General features: G+C 49.1%; 1 protein-coding gene across 3 annotated transcripts in view; it reads right to left on the reverse strand.

Moving 5' to 3' along the window:
- vstm2b (V-set and transmembrane domain containing 2B) overlaps positions 1-17876 on the reverse strand; it is an 80571-nt gene that overhangs the window by 45952 nt on the left and 16743 nt on the right. The window contains exon 6 of one of the 3 annotated variants that reach the window (XM_038806628.1): positions 14336-14415. The exons of the other annotated variants lie outside the window; for them this stretch is intronic. Within the exon in view, the coding sequence (XP_038662556.1) occupies positions 14351-14415 (65 nt within the window). The 3' untranslated portion in view covers positions 14336-14350. Of the gene's footprint in view, positions 1-14335; positions 14416-17876 lie in introns of those variants that run through there. 3 annotated transcript variants of the gene reach the window in all.

A 17876-nucleotide genomic window follows, 5' to 3' on the forward strand; every position in this document is an offset into this window, starting at 1 on the left:
CTCCGCTGTTTCTCACTCTGAAGCTGCTCTCTCTACCCGTCGGGTCTGTCTCTCACTCCGCTGTTTCTCACTCTGAAGCTGCTCTCTCTCCTCCCGCTGGGTCCGTCTCTCTCTCTGCTGTTTCTCACTCTGAAGCTGCTCTCTCCTCCCGCTGGGTCTGTCTCTCTCTCCGCTGTTTCTCACTCTGAAGCTGCTCTCTCTCTACCCGCCGGGTCTGTCTCTCTCTCCGCTGTTTCGCACTCTGAAGCTGCTCTCTCCTCCCGCTGGGTCCGTCTCTCTCTCTGCTGTTTCTCACTCTGAAGCTGCTCTCTCTCTACCCACCGTGTCTGTCTCTCCGCTGTTTCGCACTCTGAAATTCCTCTCTCTACCCGCCGGGTCTGTCTCTCTCTCTGCTGTTTCTCACTCTGAAATTCCTCTCTCTTCCCGCCGGGTCTGTCTCTCTCTCTGCTGTTTCTCACTCTGAAATTCCTCTCTCTTCCCGCCGGGTCTGTCTCTCTCTCCGCTGTTTCTCACTCTGAAGCTGCTCTGTCTTCCCGCTGGATCTGTCTCTCTCTCCGCTGTTTCTCACTCTGAAGCTGCTCTCTCTTCCCGCCGTGTTCGTCTCTCTCTCTCCGCTGTTTCTCACTCTGAAGCTGCTCTCTCTTCCCGCTGGGTCCGTTTCTCTCTCTGCTGTTTCTCACTCTGAAGCTGCTCTCTCTCTTCCCGCCGTGTTCGTCTCTCTCTCTCCGCTGTTTCGCACTCTGATATTCCTCTCTCTACCCGCCGGGTCTGTCTCTCTCTCTCCGCTGTTTGTCACACTGAAGCTGCTCTCTCTACCCGCCGGGTCTGTCTCTCACTCCGCTGTTTCTCACTCTGAAGCTGCTCTCTCTTACCGCCGTGTCCGTCTCTCTCTCCGCTGTTTCTCACTCTGAAGCTGCTCTCTCTTCCCGCTGGGTCTGTCTCTCTCTCCGCTGTTTCTCACTCTGAAGCTGCTCTCTCTACCCGCCGGGTCTGTCTGTCTCTCCGCTGTTTCTCACTCTGAAGCTGCTCTCTCTCCTCCCGCTGGGTCCGTCTCTCTCTCTGCTGTTTCTCACTCTGAAGCTGCTCTCTCTCTACCTGCCGTGTCTGTCTCTCTCTCTGCTGTTTCGCACTCTGAAATTTCTCTCTCTTCCCGCTGGGTCTGTCTCTCTCTCTGCTGTTTCTCACTCTGAAATTCCTCTCTCTTCCCGCCGGGTCTGTCTCTCTCTCCGCTGTTTCTCACTCTGAAGCTGCTCTGTCTTCCCGCTAGGTCCGTCTCTCTCTCCGCTGTTTCTCACTCTGAAGCTGCTCTCTCTTCCCGCTGGGTCTGTCTCTCTCTCCGCTGTTTCTCACTCTGAAACTGCTCTCTCTTCCCGCTGGGTCTGTCTCTCTCTCCGCTGTTTCTCACTCTGAAACTGCTCTGTCTTCCCGCCGGGTCTGTCTCTCTCTCCGCTGTTTCTCACTCTGAAGCTACTCTCACTCTACCCGCCGGGTCTGTCTGTCTCTCCGCGCTGTTTCTCACTCTGAAGCTGCTCTCTCTCCCCCCGCTGTGTCCGTCTCTCTCGCTGCTGTTTCTCACTCTGAAGCTGCTCTCTCTCTACCCGCCGTGTCTGTCTCTCTCTCTGCTGTTTCGCACTCTGAAATTCCTCTCTCTTCCCGCCGGGTCTGTCTCTCTCCGCGCTGTTTCTCACTCTGAAATTCCTCTCTCTTCCCGCCGGGTCTGTCTTTCTCTCCGCTGTTTCTCACTCTGAAATTCCTCTCTCTTCCCGCCGGGTTTGTCTCTCTCTCCGCTGTTTCTCACTCTGAAGCTGCTCTCTCTCCCCCCGCTGGGTCCGTCTCTCTCTCCGCGGTTTCTCACTCTGAAGCTGCTCTCTCCTCCCGCCGGGTCTGTCTCTCTCTCCGCGGTTTCTCACTCTGAAGCTGCTCTCTCTACCCGCCGGGTCTGTCTCTCTCTCCGCTGTTTCTCACTCTGAAGCTGCTCTCTCCTCCCGCCGGGTCTGTCTCTCTCTCCGCGGTTTCTCACTCTGAAGCTGCTCTCTCTACCCGCCGGGTCTGTCTCTCACTCCGCTGTTTCTCACTCTGAAATTCCTCTCTCTTCCCGCCGTGTCCGTCTCTCTCTCCGCTGTTTCTCACTCTGAAGCTGCTCTCTCTTCCCGCTGGGTCCGTTTCTCTCTCTGCTGTTTCTCACTCTGAAGCTGCTCTCTCTTCCAGCAGGGTCCGTCTCTCTCTCCGCTGTTTCTCACTCTGAAGCTGCTCTCTCTTCCCGCTGGGTCCGTTTCTCTCACTGCTGTTTCTCACTCTGAAATTCCTCTCTCTACCCGCCGGGTCTGTCTCTCTCTCTGCTATTTCTCACTCTGAAGCTGCTCTGTCTTCCCGCCGGGTCTGTCTCTCTCTCCGCGCTGTTTCTCACTCTGAAGCTGCTCTCTCCTCCCGCTGGGTCCGTCTCTCTGTCCGCTGTTTCTCACTCTGAAATTCCTCTTTCTTCCCGCTGGGTCTGTCTCTCTCTCCGCAGTTTCTCACTCTGAAGCTGCTCTCTCTTCCCGCTGGGTCTGTCTCTCTCTCCACAGTTTCTCACTCTGAAATTCCTCTCTCTTCCCACTGGATCTGTCTCTCCTCCCTCCCCACTATTTCTCATTCTGAAGCTGCTCTATTTTCTCCTGCAGTTTTTTTTAATACAAATTCAGAGTACCCAATTTTTTCTTCCAATTAAGGGGCAACTTAGTGTGGCCAATCCATCTAGCCTGCACGTTTTTGGGTTGCGTGGGTGAGACACATGCAGACACCTGGAGAATGTCCAAACTCCACATGGACAATGACCCGGAATCGGGATCAATCCTGGGTCCTGGGTGCCGTGAGGCAGCAATGCTAACCACTGCGCCCGTGCCGCCCTATGCCCCGCTGATTTAACTCTCCTGGTCCACCTCTCTCCGCGCTGTTTCTCACTCTCCACTTCTCCACTTCCTTGCCCCGGTTCTCCATTTATCAGGAATATATTGAACAAGGAAGCATTAGTGGACTGTTTCACTAAAAGAGAGTATCACCGCTGAGCCTATTGCTGACATCATCAATGTTCACAAGTTCACAGCTTCAAGCAAAAGTCACTTGACAATAACCCCACTAATTCCCGTACCAGCCTCCCCGAACAGGCGCCAGAATGTGGCAACTAGGGACTTTTCACAGTAACTTAATTGAAGCTTACTTGTGACAATAAGCAATTATTATTATTAATACCTCCCTTTCCCACTCTGGAGATATTGTCGTTAACTATAATAACTCAGTACTGCTCCAACTGAAATTAGATCAACTCATCACAGGTAAGAAATCAAAAAAATTGATACCTTTCTGTTGTGTACTGTGTGGTGATCCACTGTGTGCACCTGTATTAGGGGATGTAAGGTAGGACCTGCACTACAGGTTCGCCGGTAGCCCCTGCCGGCTAGCTCCGCCCACAAGGAGCCGTATAAATATGCATGACCTCCTCCTGATCTGCCATTTCGCCAGCTGCAGCAGGAGGCCACGCATCTGACTGTAATAAAGCCACACTTGTACCAATCTGAGTCTTTTGTGCAATTGATGGTGTATCATACTGATCATTATTTTCATAGAATCATGGAATATTGGATCACAATATGGGAGTATTTTATTGGCTCTGAATCACTTTGGGATATCGTGAAAGATGCAGTAGCAATGTAAGTTCTTTCTCTTTAAAAATTGGTCACATACTGATTCATTAATGGAAACTCTAATTCACAAGCTCAAACTAGTGACCTTGGGGCTAGAATTCAACTTGGGCAGGGATATAAGATGAGTAATTTCCCAGTGGTCACTGCTTAAGTGCCCTGCTCAAACTTCAATTTCATTCATTTCGATGGAATTGAACATCAGGTGGTGCATTGTGTTACCTGCTCTTGTCGAAGTTAATGTTATTCTTGGCCACAACAATACTTCAGGAATCAATTCACAAAAGGTTTTGCATTGAGTTGAATTATATAAATTCTTTAAACTCTCAGTAGACTGTACAGTAACATAAACAGCTTATTCATTGATTAATTTAAAATAGATATAAATCTCCCTGCAGTGTACATGGAAACTATTTAGTGCAGGATGCTATTCTTATTCTTAACAAAACTAGAAAATATCATCAATTTTCACTTCAGTTTTCTAACATGCAATAACATATTAAACTTCACAGTTTTACTTGATATTCAACATTTCTTCCATTTTCCTGTTATGTGTTTCTCTGTGAAGAACAGAGTGCCGTAGGAAATAATAGCTTCAAATATAATGGATGGGATTCTCCGTCAGCCAACGGTGAAATTGGGAAAGGTGATTGGGGAGAGAATCGGTTCCAACGCCAAAATCGTGGCAGGAGACGAGTTGACGCCAAATCGCTATTCTCTGTCATCTTGAAAACGGCGTCAATGCGTTTCACGCTGCATGTACAATAGGCACCGTTTGTATATCATTAGTGGGCCCGACCCAGTACTCTCCAGGGCATCCACGATTCTCCGCCTCTGATGGGCCGAGGTCCAACGGCGTGGTTCACTTATGCTTTTAAAAATCATGAAACCGGCATGGGGGATGCTGAGGGAGAGGGAGTACAGAAGGTGTCCAACATCGCCAGAGTTTGCTGACAGTTGTGCTGCTGGCCGGGGGGGGGGGCTTCTTCCGGGGCTGGTGGGAGTAGTGGGGGGTGACCAGGAGCTCTGCTGGAGGGTCGGGATGGATGGGTATGGAGTACCACTGCCACAGCCGGCAAGGCAGCCGTGCAGCTGCGCACATCGCTAACAGCCCACTTCCAATCTGGTGCCATGGGTTGTATAGGACCCCATGCCATGGGTTGTATAGGACCCCCCCCCCCCCCCCCCAGGGCATCCTCCTGAGTCCCCTCTGGCCCCAGACGGCCCATCAGCTGTATGGGTGCAGTCCAGCACAACCAGTGCCATCTTCTTGGCTGGGATAAGTGTGTGTCGGGAATGTAATGTGAATATGCGGCAGCAGCTTGCCAGCCTCCCGAGTGTCGATCACGGACCCGGCGAATCCTGCACTGTTTTTCATTGGAATCGATTGTGTTCCATGCGGCACCGGTTCTTGACCCTCAACGGTAGCGGAATCGGACTAGGTGCAGCGCTGGTTTTTCTGTCGTAAAAGTCCACGGATTCTCCGTTGGCGTCAACACTTGGTCTCAGAAACAGAGAATACCAACCAATCTTTTTGAAAAAAACAATCAAAATAACTGTGAAAGAACTTGGCCAGGATTCTCCGGTATCCGGCGGGCTGGGCTGTACCGGCGCCGAGGACTGGCGTGAACCACTCCGGCATCGGCCCGTCCGGAAGGAGCAAAATCCTCCACACCTTCAGGCGCTAGGCTGGCACCGGCAGGGTTGGCACCATGCCAACTGGCGCCGAAGGGCCTCTGCCAGCTGGTGCAAGTTGGCGCATGCGCAGAACCGCTGGCGTGATCCCAGCGCATGCGCAGGGGGTTTCTTCTCCGTGCCGACCATGGCGGAGCTTCACAGTGGCCGGCGTGGAGGGAAAGAGTGCCCCCACGGCACAGGCCCGCCCGCAGATTGGTGGGCCCAGATCATGGGCCAGGCCACGTGGGGGCACCCCCCCCCCCCCCTCCCGAGGACTCCTCAGGCCGCCCGCAGAGCCAGGTCCCGTCGGCAAGAACATTGTGTAATTTACGGCGGCGGGACTGGCCAAAAACGGGCGGCCACTCGGCCCAACGCGGAGCGGAGAATCACCGGGGGGGCCGCTGCCAACGGCCCCCAGCCGGCGCGATTCCCGCCCCCGGCAAAAATCCAGCACCGGAGAATTCAGCAGCCAGCAGCGGGGCAGCGGGACGGGATTCACGCCGTTCCCCCCCCCCCCCCCCCCCGCCAACTCTCCTGCCTGGCGGGGGGTCGGAGAATCCCGCCCTTTATCTTAATTTCCAAAGAAGACTGATGTTATAACCCCCACGAGACTCATGTGGACAACCCAAGTAATCTCCCTGTGAGCCTCGTGGAGTAAGGGCTCCCCACTGAAGGGTAGAGGACCATCAGCTGGCTCATTGATTCATGGCCATAAATGCCGGCCCAGGTAGGAGCTGGGTTGCAGAGTAGTCCCGGCTAGGTGTAAGCTGTTGAATGTGATTGCTTTCCTTGTGGAAATGAACTATTTTCTAACTCTCCTTTCTGGACTCCTCCTTGACTACTAAATTGGCGATGAGGATAAAGTGGAACTTCATTTGGCGCTGCTAGCAGTTTGGAACACAGCCACTTCTCTTTATGACAGAATAAAGTTTGCACCGTTTTGAAAATGCCGTTCTTTAGCAGACTCGATACATTCGATGTAGGTATAGAGGACTGGGCTCAGTAAGTGGAGCGTGTATGCTATTTTTTTTTACGGTGAATGCTATCATTAGGGATGATCATCAGAGAATAATTCTTCTGACCATCTGTGGGGCTTCCACTTTCCACGTCATAAAGAGCCTAACATCCCATGGCCCCAGACACCAAGATGTTTGCTCATGACAAATCACCAAGACCCTATGCTATCTGTCATTATACAGAGGTACTGATTTATTATAGCTGAGAGAATCCCAGGAGAGTCCATTGCCGGGTTTGTGGCCCGATCGTGCAAACTGGTGTAGTTTTGCAACTATGGGCCATCCCTACCCATAATGCTATGGGACTGCCTGGGATGCGGAGGAAATATTATGACGACCCAGCAGAAATTACTGGCCAAGCCGTTGCTGGATCTGAAAATAGCCATTGAGAGCTTCCTCTCACAGGAGAGCGCAGAGAAGGGAGTCCAAGAACTCCAGGGGATGTCAGTGATGGAGGTAAACAACGTAGGATGCTCCCATTCTGGCCAACAGCCCATTAAGGACTGGAACCTTTGATACTCCAACCTGGCCCAAACACCGCAGGGATCAGGCCTGTTGGCCAGAGGCTGCTGAACCAGGCGGGATACTTTCCCGGAACCGATGGGGGATGATTCAAGGCGGTGTGGCACTAGTGGCCAGTGAAACCACAGGGATAGGAAACCACAGGAGATGCCAGCCCAGAACCAGGACCCTCCACTTAGAAAAACCTGAAGATGAGGAATGTATACAATTGCATTGCCACATCACGAGTTGCATTCATTAGGATTACGGTCCAGATGAACGGCCACCCATTCGAGATGGAGTTGGACATGGGGGCCACAGTTTCAGTAATAGAGAGGCAAACCTTCGAGAAAATCAGGACTGGAGTTCAACAGCTAGGTTTGCGGGACAACACAAGGCTAGCGACCTATATGGAGGAATCCCTAACCATAGCAGGCACGACAATGACCCCAGTTACTTATGGACAGCAGTCCGTTAAGCTCTGGCAGTGCGCGGCCCTGCACCAAGTCTGCTGAATTGCGATTGGCAACAGATCTTAACGATGGCCACTAGAGAACTTCATGAGGTCTTGGGAAAGTACCCAGAAACCTTCTAGGAGGGCCTGGGAAAAATTATCTGGGCCCTGGCCAAGATATATGTAGACCTGGAGGCCCAACCAAAATATTTCCGGCCCCGCCCGATTCCCACTGCATTGCTGGCGAAAGTCGAGGGCCAGCTGATTGGGAGGGCTTGACATTATCCGGCTAGTACGATCTGCTGATTGAGCAGTGCCAGTGGTCCCGATACTGAAATCTGACAAAACTGTACACCTGCACGAAGATTATAAGTTGACCCTTAACAAAGCCTCCCCTCTGGACAGATACGCTATGCTGCGGATAGAAGATCTATACGCAAAGTTAGCTGGGGGCCATTCCTTTTCCAAGCTTGACATGAGTCATGCCTATCACCAGCTGGAGCTGAATGCCAATTCCGATGTTAATTCATCAGTAATATTCACAGGGGCCTCTTTGAGTATCCGAGGTTGCCATTTAGAGTGTCATCGGTTTACGCAGTTTTTCAGCACATTATGGAGAACCTCCTGAGAGGGCTACTGCATGTGGCAGTCTACCTGGTCACTGGAACCACAGAAAGGGAGCACCTGAGCAACCTGGAGGACATCCTCTGATGGCTTTCTGAGATGGACATCCACCTCAAAAGGGGAAAGTGTGTTTTCTACACCAAGGACGTACCCTACTTGGGATATCACGGATCGAAACGGCCAACATCTGCTTGAGGAGAAGGTGCGGGCAATTAAGCAAGCACCCACTCTGGTAAATGCGACAGAGTTGTGGTCGTTCTTACTTTCCTGAAGAATTGCGGCAAATTTATTCCTAACCTGGTGACCATCCTCTCCCCACTACACACATTGCTGAAGAGGCACCAAGAATGGGTGTGGAGATGGCGTCAGAAGGAAGCCTTCACCAGGTTAAAGCAGCAGCTAACATTGAAGGGTTTGTTGACACATTATGAGCCCTCCAAGCCCCTACTGGTGACGTACAAGGCCTTGCCTTACTGAATCGGGGCAGTGTTATGCCACCACAGGCCCAGAGACCTGGCTGAAGGACGGGACAGGCCAATATGGACTTCAGGCGCTGCGCAACACAATTACGACCAAATCGGAAAAGGGCTGGCCATCGAACTTTGGGTAAAGAAATATCATCAGTATGCGTATGGGTGTCAATTCATGATTGTGGTGGACTCCAAGCCATTGCAAGGGATTTCTAAGGAGGACACGGCGATCCGACCCATAGTGTCCTCCCGAGTACACCGTTGGGCCCTATTGCTAGCGGCTTAGGAATGTCTTCGAGCATCACCCAGGCACGCAGATCGCGAATGCGAATTCACTGACTCTGCACCCACTGCTGGCATGATCCTCATCCCCTCCAAGGGCTAGTGAAGTCATTTTGATGATTAACTTCATGGACACCTTGCCGGTCAATGCCACCCAGATATGTGACTGGACGCAAAAAGACTCCACATTGGCAAAAGTACGCGACATTGTCTTGCACGGGGGCCAGAAAGGGGAGCTGCCCAAAGAGCTACAGACCTTTGATGCCAAGATGCAGGATCTCAGTGTGGAAGATGGCATCCTCCTGTGGGAAGTTCGCATCGTGGTCCCAATCCAGGGCAGACAGACTATTCTCCAGGATCTGCAGAAACCCAGGGGTGTTGAAAATTAAAATACTGGCCAGAAGCCATGTGTGGTGGCCAGGCCTGGATGCCATGACCGACCGACTAGCCCAAAAATGTTCCACATGCCAGGAGCATCAGAAGCTCCTGCTAGCTGCACCGCTATGCCAGCTGAATGGCCAGGCTGGTCTTGGATGCATTTGCAAGCCGATTTCTCCGGGCCTGTCCAAGGGTCCATGTTTTTGCTCATGGCAGACACCCATTCCGAGTGGCTGGAAGCCCTTCAGATGTCTCCCACCACGTCGAAGGCTACTGTGGAGAAGCTACGGCTCTCCTTGAGCACCCACTGCATCGCGGAGGTACTCGTCACTGGCAATGGTATCCCGTTCACCAATGACAAGTTTGAGCACTTTGTGAAAGCAAACTGGGTGAGACACATCCACTCAGCCCCGTATCACCCTTCCTCGAACGGGCTGGCTGAGTGAGCGGTGCAGACCTTCAACAGAGGGATGAAGAAACAGAACACGGGATCCGTGGAAATGAGATGATGCACAATTTGTATTTAGCTACCAGACCCTGCTGCATGCCATGACCAGCATAGCACTGGTGGAACTGTTGGTAGGCGAAGGCTCAGGACTTGCCTCAACCTCACGCTTCCCAATATTGGCAGGAAAGTACAATGTGATCAAGACTTTCTGAGGCGAGTCCAAGGCAGGAGGACGTGGACCAGATGCATCCAACCAAGGGGCGCAGTGTACGTCCAAAACTTCGGGGACGGTGCCCGTTGGGTTCCAGGGATAATGGTACAACAGACCAGACTCATACCAAATAAAGACCCCTGAACGGATAGTGCAGAAGCACCTAGATCACATCAGAAGAAAGGGAACACGCACCACCAGAAGAACCATCTTCCAGCCACATCAGCTCAGCACCGAGATGAGTGAGGTGGTGTAATCGGACTCTTTGAGATTGAGACCCAAGTATCCGAGGCTTCCGACAGCTACTTTACAATGATCATTCACCAGTCATCGTGGAAACAACGTTCCCCGACATGCTACTCAACCCCCTCCCCCTCCCCAACCCACCCCCGCAGCCGCAGGCGAAGGTGAGCAGACTCCTCCTACACTTCAGAGGGACTTACGGACCTCAAGGGGAGGAATGTTATAACCTCCCATGGAGACGACCCGATTAATTTTCCCGTAAGCCTCGTGGAGTACGAGTTCCCCTGCTGAGGGCCAGAGGCCCATCACAGGCCCATTAATTCATGGCTATAAAAGTCGGCCCAGGTAGGAGCCGAGTTGCAGAGTAGTCCTGGCTGGGCCTGGGACTGTTATATGTTCCCTAGTGGAAATAAACTATTTTTTGACTCTACTTTCTGGACTTCTCGTTGACGACTCAATCAGAGTTTAAATTTGGAATATTAATTTGGTGGGACTTTGCATGGGTCTCACCTCAACAACCCAAAGATGTGCAGGGTAATTGGATGGGCGCCTTAATTTGAAAAAAAAAAATGTTATGGACTTTAATCAAGGTCCAATAGTAATCCTGCCGTCTCAGTGGAAGACAGGTGTATGACCAGTTAAAACAGCAACAGTAAAATACTCCCTACAATCCTACTGGTAATTTTAAACTGTTCTTTTGAGCACGTAAGAGAAACACCTTCCTGAAAGGCTTCGAGTCCTTCTTTAAATGTGCAGATGAAGACATCGGGGCCTAACTTCAATTTTAACTTGAGTCTTTTCCCGGGAGAACTATTATGAATCCCGATCGAGCGACTACCACCAACGAGTTCACTTCGGGCCCCAAAGATCAGCTTTCTGCTTGTTCTCATCTGGTTAATACTGTTAATGCCAGATATTCCACACAGATTATTAACTGATTTTGGAATGTGATCATTGTAGCTTTATAAATGGGGATGATGGTATTAATGAGGGGACAAAGCAGCAAAACAAAACTTGTAGTTTCCCTTTTGTTAGTTTATCCAAATTTTCATTGAATGAAACAAGTAAATTATAAAATATGTAAATGGTGATTCTTCCATTTTCTAATGAACAAAAAACACTTCAATGGTGATATGACATGAATACTGAAGTAAGGAGCAGAGTGGAGCTTTGGATCGATTGCATGTGGTTTATTGTTCATTTCAATGCCTCTTCAGTTCAATTCAGTTGATCAAAGACAAACCACTTTGCATGAAAGTGATCTTTCACTTTATCCACAATGATGGTAAACGGTGGGGCGGCAAGGTGGCGCAGTGATTAGCACTGCTGCCTCACAGCACTAGGGACCTGGGTTCAATTCCAGCCTTGGCTGACTGTCTGTGTGGAGTTTGCATATTCTCCCTGTGTGTGCGTGGATTTGCTCTGGGCGCTCCTGTTTCCTCCCACAGTCCAAAGATGTGCAGGTTAGGTGGATTGGCCATGTTAAATTGCCCCTTAGTGTCCAAGAGGTTGGGTGGGGTTACGGCGATGAGGCTGGGGAGTGGGCCTGGGTACAGAGAAGGTCATTACAGACTCAATGGGCCGAATGGCCTCCTTCTGCACTATAGAGGTTTTATGATTCTATGATTACAGCTTGTCAGTGTGGACAATTCTTGTTTTTATAGTATTCTTTGGACTATAGTACAGGCTTAAGAAGCATAGCAAACATATTGGCCCTTTTCTCTCACCAACAACAGTCCATTTAATTAAAAGTTGCATTTGATAATTCAATTTCAAGCATAAAGTATCCACTTTGCTGTTTAATTCAAATTATTGGGTAATTCAAATATTTTTTCCTGGTAAAGGTAACTGAATTATTCATTATTTTTGGTTCATTTCTTTGATGTTCTTGATGATTCGTACTTTTAAAAAATGAGATGGGCACCAAACTCAGCCATTCTTATTTGATAGGGTTGCAGCCCCTCTGTATCTTAAATACAGGAGCCTCACGGTAGCATGGTGGTTAGCATCAATGCTTCACAGCTCCAGGGTCCCAGGTTCGATTCCCGGCTGGGTCACTGTCTGTGTGGAGTCTGCATGTCCTCCCTGTGTGTGCGTGGGTTTCCTCCGGGTGCTCCGGTTTCCTCCCACAGTCCAAAGATGTGCGGGTTAGGTGGATTGGCCATGCTAAATTGCCCGTAGTGTAAGGTTAATGGGGGGATTGTTGGGTTACGAGTATACGGGTTACGTGGGTTTAAGTAGGGTGATCATTGCTCGGCACAACATCGAGGGCCGAAGGGCCTGTTCTGTGCTGTACTGTTCTATGTTCTACATCTCAGGTGGACCATTGCTCTGGGGGGGCCACTTTTCAGTTGCAGAATAGGAATCTGCAGTTCAGCAGTCAGGAAACCTAGAAGGATGCGTTATCTTTTTAGAATCAGTTGTCTGGTCAGAGCCTGTCGTCCAGATTAAGAAGTTGACTGGCTGACTGCCTTCAGGCTCTTTGACATCGGACACAGCTGGGAATTGAGAGGAAAAGATGACGGGTATGCGGGGCGAGGGGTGGGGGTGGGGGGAGGGGGAGGTCATGAGGGAATACGGAGCACCTGGAAATATTGTGGCGGGTCGTGGAGAAGATGGAAAATCGGGGAGAGAATCCTAGGTGGAGAATGCAGGCAGGAGAGGACCTCAGGATGTTATAAGATTATTATGATGTGGAGATGCCGGCGTTGGACTGGGGTGAGCACAGTAAGAAGTCTTACAACACCAGGTTAAAGTCCAACAGGTTTGTTTGTTTCAAACACGAGCTTTCGGAGCACGGCTCCTTCTTCACCTGAAGAAGGAGCCGTGCTCCGAAAGCTCGTGTTTGAAACAAACCTGTTGGACTTTAACCTGGTGTTGTAAGACTTCTTACTGTAATAAGATTATTAGGATGAGAGGGGGACCAATCTCTGGGGACTGGAGGAGCAAGTTAGCTCCTCCTGGCCCACAACCAGCACTGGGAAAGCGTAGCTTCAGTAAAATAATTAAATAAGGAATCCCCCTCCTCAGAACAGGAGGTCTTGTGGTGCAATGGGCAGTGTGCTTGCCTGTGAATCAGTAGCTCTGGGTTTGAGTTCCACCCTAGGACTTGATAGCTGGGAAGGTATGTTCACAATACAGCCAATCAGCTTAGCAACCAGCAAATCCTTCAAACACATAGCAAAGGCAGGTGGGAAGAACAGAAGAGATTCCTACTCAGCCATGTGATGAAAAGAAAGTTGAAGCTTCCAGCATCACTAACATAACGCCAAATGCATGTAAAAGCGCATGTTACCACAGCAACTCAGATTCCCTCAGCGAACTGTGACGCACCACCACCACCTCCTGAGAGCGTATGGATCACCTTCCTGCAATCCAAATTGGTCAACTTCTCTCTGAAGTGGGATTTCCTCTCAAGTGAGGGGCGGTGTCATAATATTCCTTTAAGGGATGTCACCATGACATTGTGAGAAGGGAAATGTCTTGTGTGATCTAGTCTTGATATCACTTTTGTTTTAAGCAGTGCACATGCACACAGGTCTGATGCCTTCAAGTACTATGGCCACTGTCATGGTCGAGACGTGAAGAAAAAACTATCTATGCATCAGCTGGGCTTGTTTATGAAGCCATTATTTTTGTGCTTTTCAAAATGCCCAGCTTTTCATCAATTCTGAAAGCTATGTGGCAGCAGTGCACAGGAGCATAGGTTGATGCAGCTGCAGAGCCATGCACTGATTCATACAGACCGTACACAAAGGGTACCTTCAAGTGATAAGAATAATCACCCGGAATCCTGTCAGAAAAAGCTATATGAAGTGACTGACAAACCAGAAATTTTTTCTGAGGTTCACGACGAAACGAAGAGGGGTGTGCACATGTTTCACACCATCAGTCTTGAGAAAAACAGTGGAGCCGTCTCGTCATCCAAAGTGTTTGCCAAGATTCTACCCTAAGAAAGTTGGTGACTATTTGCTATTGGTCAAGATTGACACAGGGGCGGGTGCCACAGCACTACCCCAGAAAATTCGAGAAGACACGTATCCACAGATGTGAAAGGCCATGGTGAAACACACAGCATGCAACAGTTCACTATTACCCTGTGCTGGATCCATAGTAGTGTAGTCAATGCTCCCGGGTGACACAGATGTTCTACATCATGGAACCTAAAGGCCCAGTGATTGAAGATCTACTGGAGTGGTGTGATCTCACACTAATAACAATTCTTGGAATCCGTCTGAATTTACAAGGCAGTTCCAACTCAGAAATTACTCCTATCACCTCAGATCAGGATATAACATTGAAATGTCCAGAATCGTTCAACAAAATTGAATGTTTCATGGAGCTGCTATATTACACTTGCGAGAAAATTTCAGTCCATCAATTGATCCACCACATACCCGCAGCATTCACTTACATGACAAATTGAAGATTGACCTGGACAAAATGGAGAGATACAGAATCATTAGAGAACAAGAGCACTCAGATTGGTGCAGCTCAATCACATGCGTCGTAGAGAAGGATGGATCAATACCTGTCTGCCTTGATCCATGATGTTTAAAATCAAATTTGAAACATCATCCTTATAAATTACCCACTTTGGCAGAGTTAAATCGGAGATTTCCAGGTGCAAATTCTTCTTGAAACTTGATGCCAAGCATGCTTACTAGTCTGTACATCTCGGAACCAAAGAGTCCAAAGAGTTTACCACATTTCATGTCCCATTTGATTGAGGCTGTTTTCAACAATGTCCTTTTGGGCTATCTGTTAGCTAAGATCTCTTTCAAGCTCACATGGACCGCATTATATGCATTGTGCCAGGACGCATTCATATCGTATATGCTAAAGGTGTTGTGGGAAGGACAAAGAAAGAACAAGACGATAATCTGCACTTATTGATGCAGGTGGTACATAATGAAGGATTGGTGTTCAACAGTCTGAAATGTGACAGCAAAGTGCAGCAGATCAACATATTTGGTTCTATTTATTCCAGTGCTGGCATATTTCCCAATCCAAGTTAAACAGAGTATATTAAAGCCATCCCAACACATTAAGATAAGAACAAATTTTGAAGATACCTAGGTCTCTAATTTCTTGACTCTATACATTCCCAATTTTGCTCAAATCGTAATTGTGAAGGGAATTGTTGAGAAATGGTGGGCGCGATTCTCCCAAAACGGGAGAAATCGTAAAGCTGGCGTAAAACCCGGGCGGGTTTTACGGCAGCGCGCCCCTTCCCGACCGGGGACCGATTCTGGTCCCCGGTCGGGGCTAGCAGCCCGACGCCGTAGGCTCCAGCAAGACGGGCTTAACGAAAATCGTTAAGCCCGCTTGCCGGAGTTAGCGCCGGCTGACGCGTCATATGACGTCAGCCGCGCATGCGCAGTTTGGAAGACTCCAACCTGCGCATGCGCGGGTGACGTCATCGCGTTTTTGCGCGAAATCCGCGCATGCGCGGGCCGGGTTGCCCCTCAGCCGCCCCGCGAATGGATACTGCGGGGCGGCGGAAGGACAAGTAGTGCGCGGGCATCGGGCCCGCTGCCCGTGATCGGTGCCCACCGTGGTACGGCCGTGCCAATCGGTGCCATGGTTATTAATAGCGAGTTAGTCACGCCGTTTTTACGAACGGCAAGACCAGGTGTGTTTGCCGTTCGTAAAAACGGCGTAAAGGGCTGGGACTTCGGCCCATCTAACAGCTGAGAATCGCTGCCGGCCGTAAAAAAACGGCGGCAGCGATTCGGGTCGGGACTTCGGCGGGGGGGGGGGGGGGAGAATAGCGGGAGGGCGGCAAAAATGTCGGGAAGGCCCTCCCGCTATTCTCCCACCCGTCGTGGGGGGCGGAGAATTTCGCCCGGTGTGCCTTTCCTGTGGCACGAAAGCCACCAATACCTCTCGAAGTACTGAAACAGCAATCATCAGAAGCATCGATGTGGAGATGCCGGCGTTGGACTGGGGTGAGCACAGTAAGAAGTCTTACAACACCAGGTTAAAGTCCAACAGGTTTGTTTCAAATCACTAGTTTTCGGAGCACTGCTCCTTCCTCAGGTGAATCTGAGGAAGGAGCAGTGCTCTGAAAGCTAGTGTTTGAAACAAACATGTTGGACTTTAACCTGGTGTTGTAAGACTTCTTACTGTGATCAGAAGCATCGACATTGCAATTTTATGATCCTGGGGAGACAACTATCCTGGAGATAGATGTCTCACAGGAAGGTCTCGGAGTATAAAACGGTAAAACAATTTAGCTTGTTTCAAAATCTTTGTCTGTTACATAATCAAACTACTCCAACATTGACTGGGAAACATTAGCGTCAGTGTTTGGAATCATGCGTTTTCGTTTTTTTTAAATTGTGGGACAATTTAATGTGACCACTCCACTTAACCTGCTCATCTTTGGGTTGTGGGGGTGAAACCCTCGCAGACACGGGGAGAATGTACAAATGCCACACAGACAGTGACCCGGGGCCGGGATCAAACCCAGATCCTCAGCGGCGTAGGCATAACCGGCCAATAGACTGTCTCTATTGGCCGGTTATGCAAATTTTATTAAGCATTGGTATGCTTTTTCATACCAATCCATTGAAAAGAAATTTGTGGTAGAGACAAACCACAAACCACTGGAGATTATTTGACAAATGTCATTGACCGGGGCACTGCCAAGGCTTTTAAAATATGCAAGGTTACAGATGTAAGATTAGGTACAAGCCAAGTAACTTGGTGGTCACATTGGATACACTTAACAGTTTGCCTAACCCAGCACAAAGAGAAGATATATCCTTTGATCTACAAGTTGGCTTCATTGACATCGAACTGGAAGATGTTCTCCAAATTGATCTGGTATATTTTGTGCAATGCATATGTCACTGGCTACAATAATGAATGGCAAAAAGATTCTACACTACAGAAATTGTGGAAAACCAGCATCGAAGGATAGCTTGATTCAAACCAGCACGTCCATGAACACTTGAGACTATTTTGGCCTTTGCGTGACAAGTTAGGTATCTTCTGGGGAGTCATTTTTAAAGGCAGACAGGTCATCATGCCAGAATCAATGTGACCTAATATTCTTCAACAACTTCATCACTCAAAAATGGGCATAGATCAAATGAGAACTCGCAGGAGAGACAGTCTATTGGCCGGTTATGGATAATGACGTTGAAATCATTGTCAAGAAGTGTGAGGTATGTCAAGAACTTATGCCAAGTCATCAGAAAGCACTATTGATTCCATTCAAATTTCCTATCCAACCTTGGTTCAAAATCGCAATCCGATCTCTTTCATGTCCATAGCACTTCATCATCATCATTACTTTACCAAGTAAGGGCGGTACATGGCGCAGTGGTTAGCACTGGGACTATGGTGCTGAGGACCCGGGTTTGAATCCCGGCCCTGGATCACTGTCTGTGTGGAGTTTGTACATTCTCCCGTGTCTGCATGGGTTTCACCCCCACAACCCAAAGATGTGCAGATTATGTGGATTGGCCACACTAAATTGCCCCTTAATTGGAAAAAAATTGGGTACTCTAAATTTATTAAAAAAATACTTTACCAATAAACCATTGCTTGACAATTGCACAATACGTCAAGCATAACTGCCGTGCACACCTTAAGTGCTATTTTCAGTTTATTTTGTAAGCCTAGAGAGATCATTACAGATAACGGTCCACAATTAATTGTTAAGCCATTTCAGGATATGTGAGTGAAGTAGAATATTGATCAAACTACTTCTTCTTTTCATTACCTTAGATGAATGAATAATTCACATGGTGAAATGCCTACTGTCAAACATTGACAGACCAAGCAAGATCTACACACTGCACTTTAATGTACAACTATTCCATCACTGGCTGAGCTCATGTTTGGCAGACCAGTGCGTATCAATTTACCTACTCTTATCCGTT

Source organism: Scyliorhinus canicula, chromosome 9 (genome assembly GCF_902713615.1).
Source record: "Scyliorhinus canicula chromosome 9, sScyCan1.1, whole genome shotgun sequence".
NCBI classification, from domain to species: Eukaryota; Metazoa; Chordata; class Chondrichthyes; order Carcharhiniformes; family Scyliorhinidae; genus Scyliorhinus; species Scyliorhinus canicula.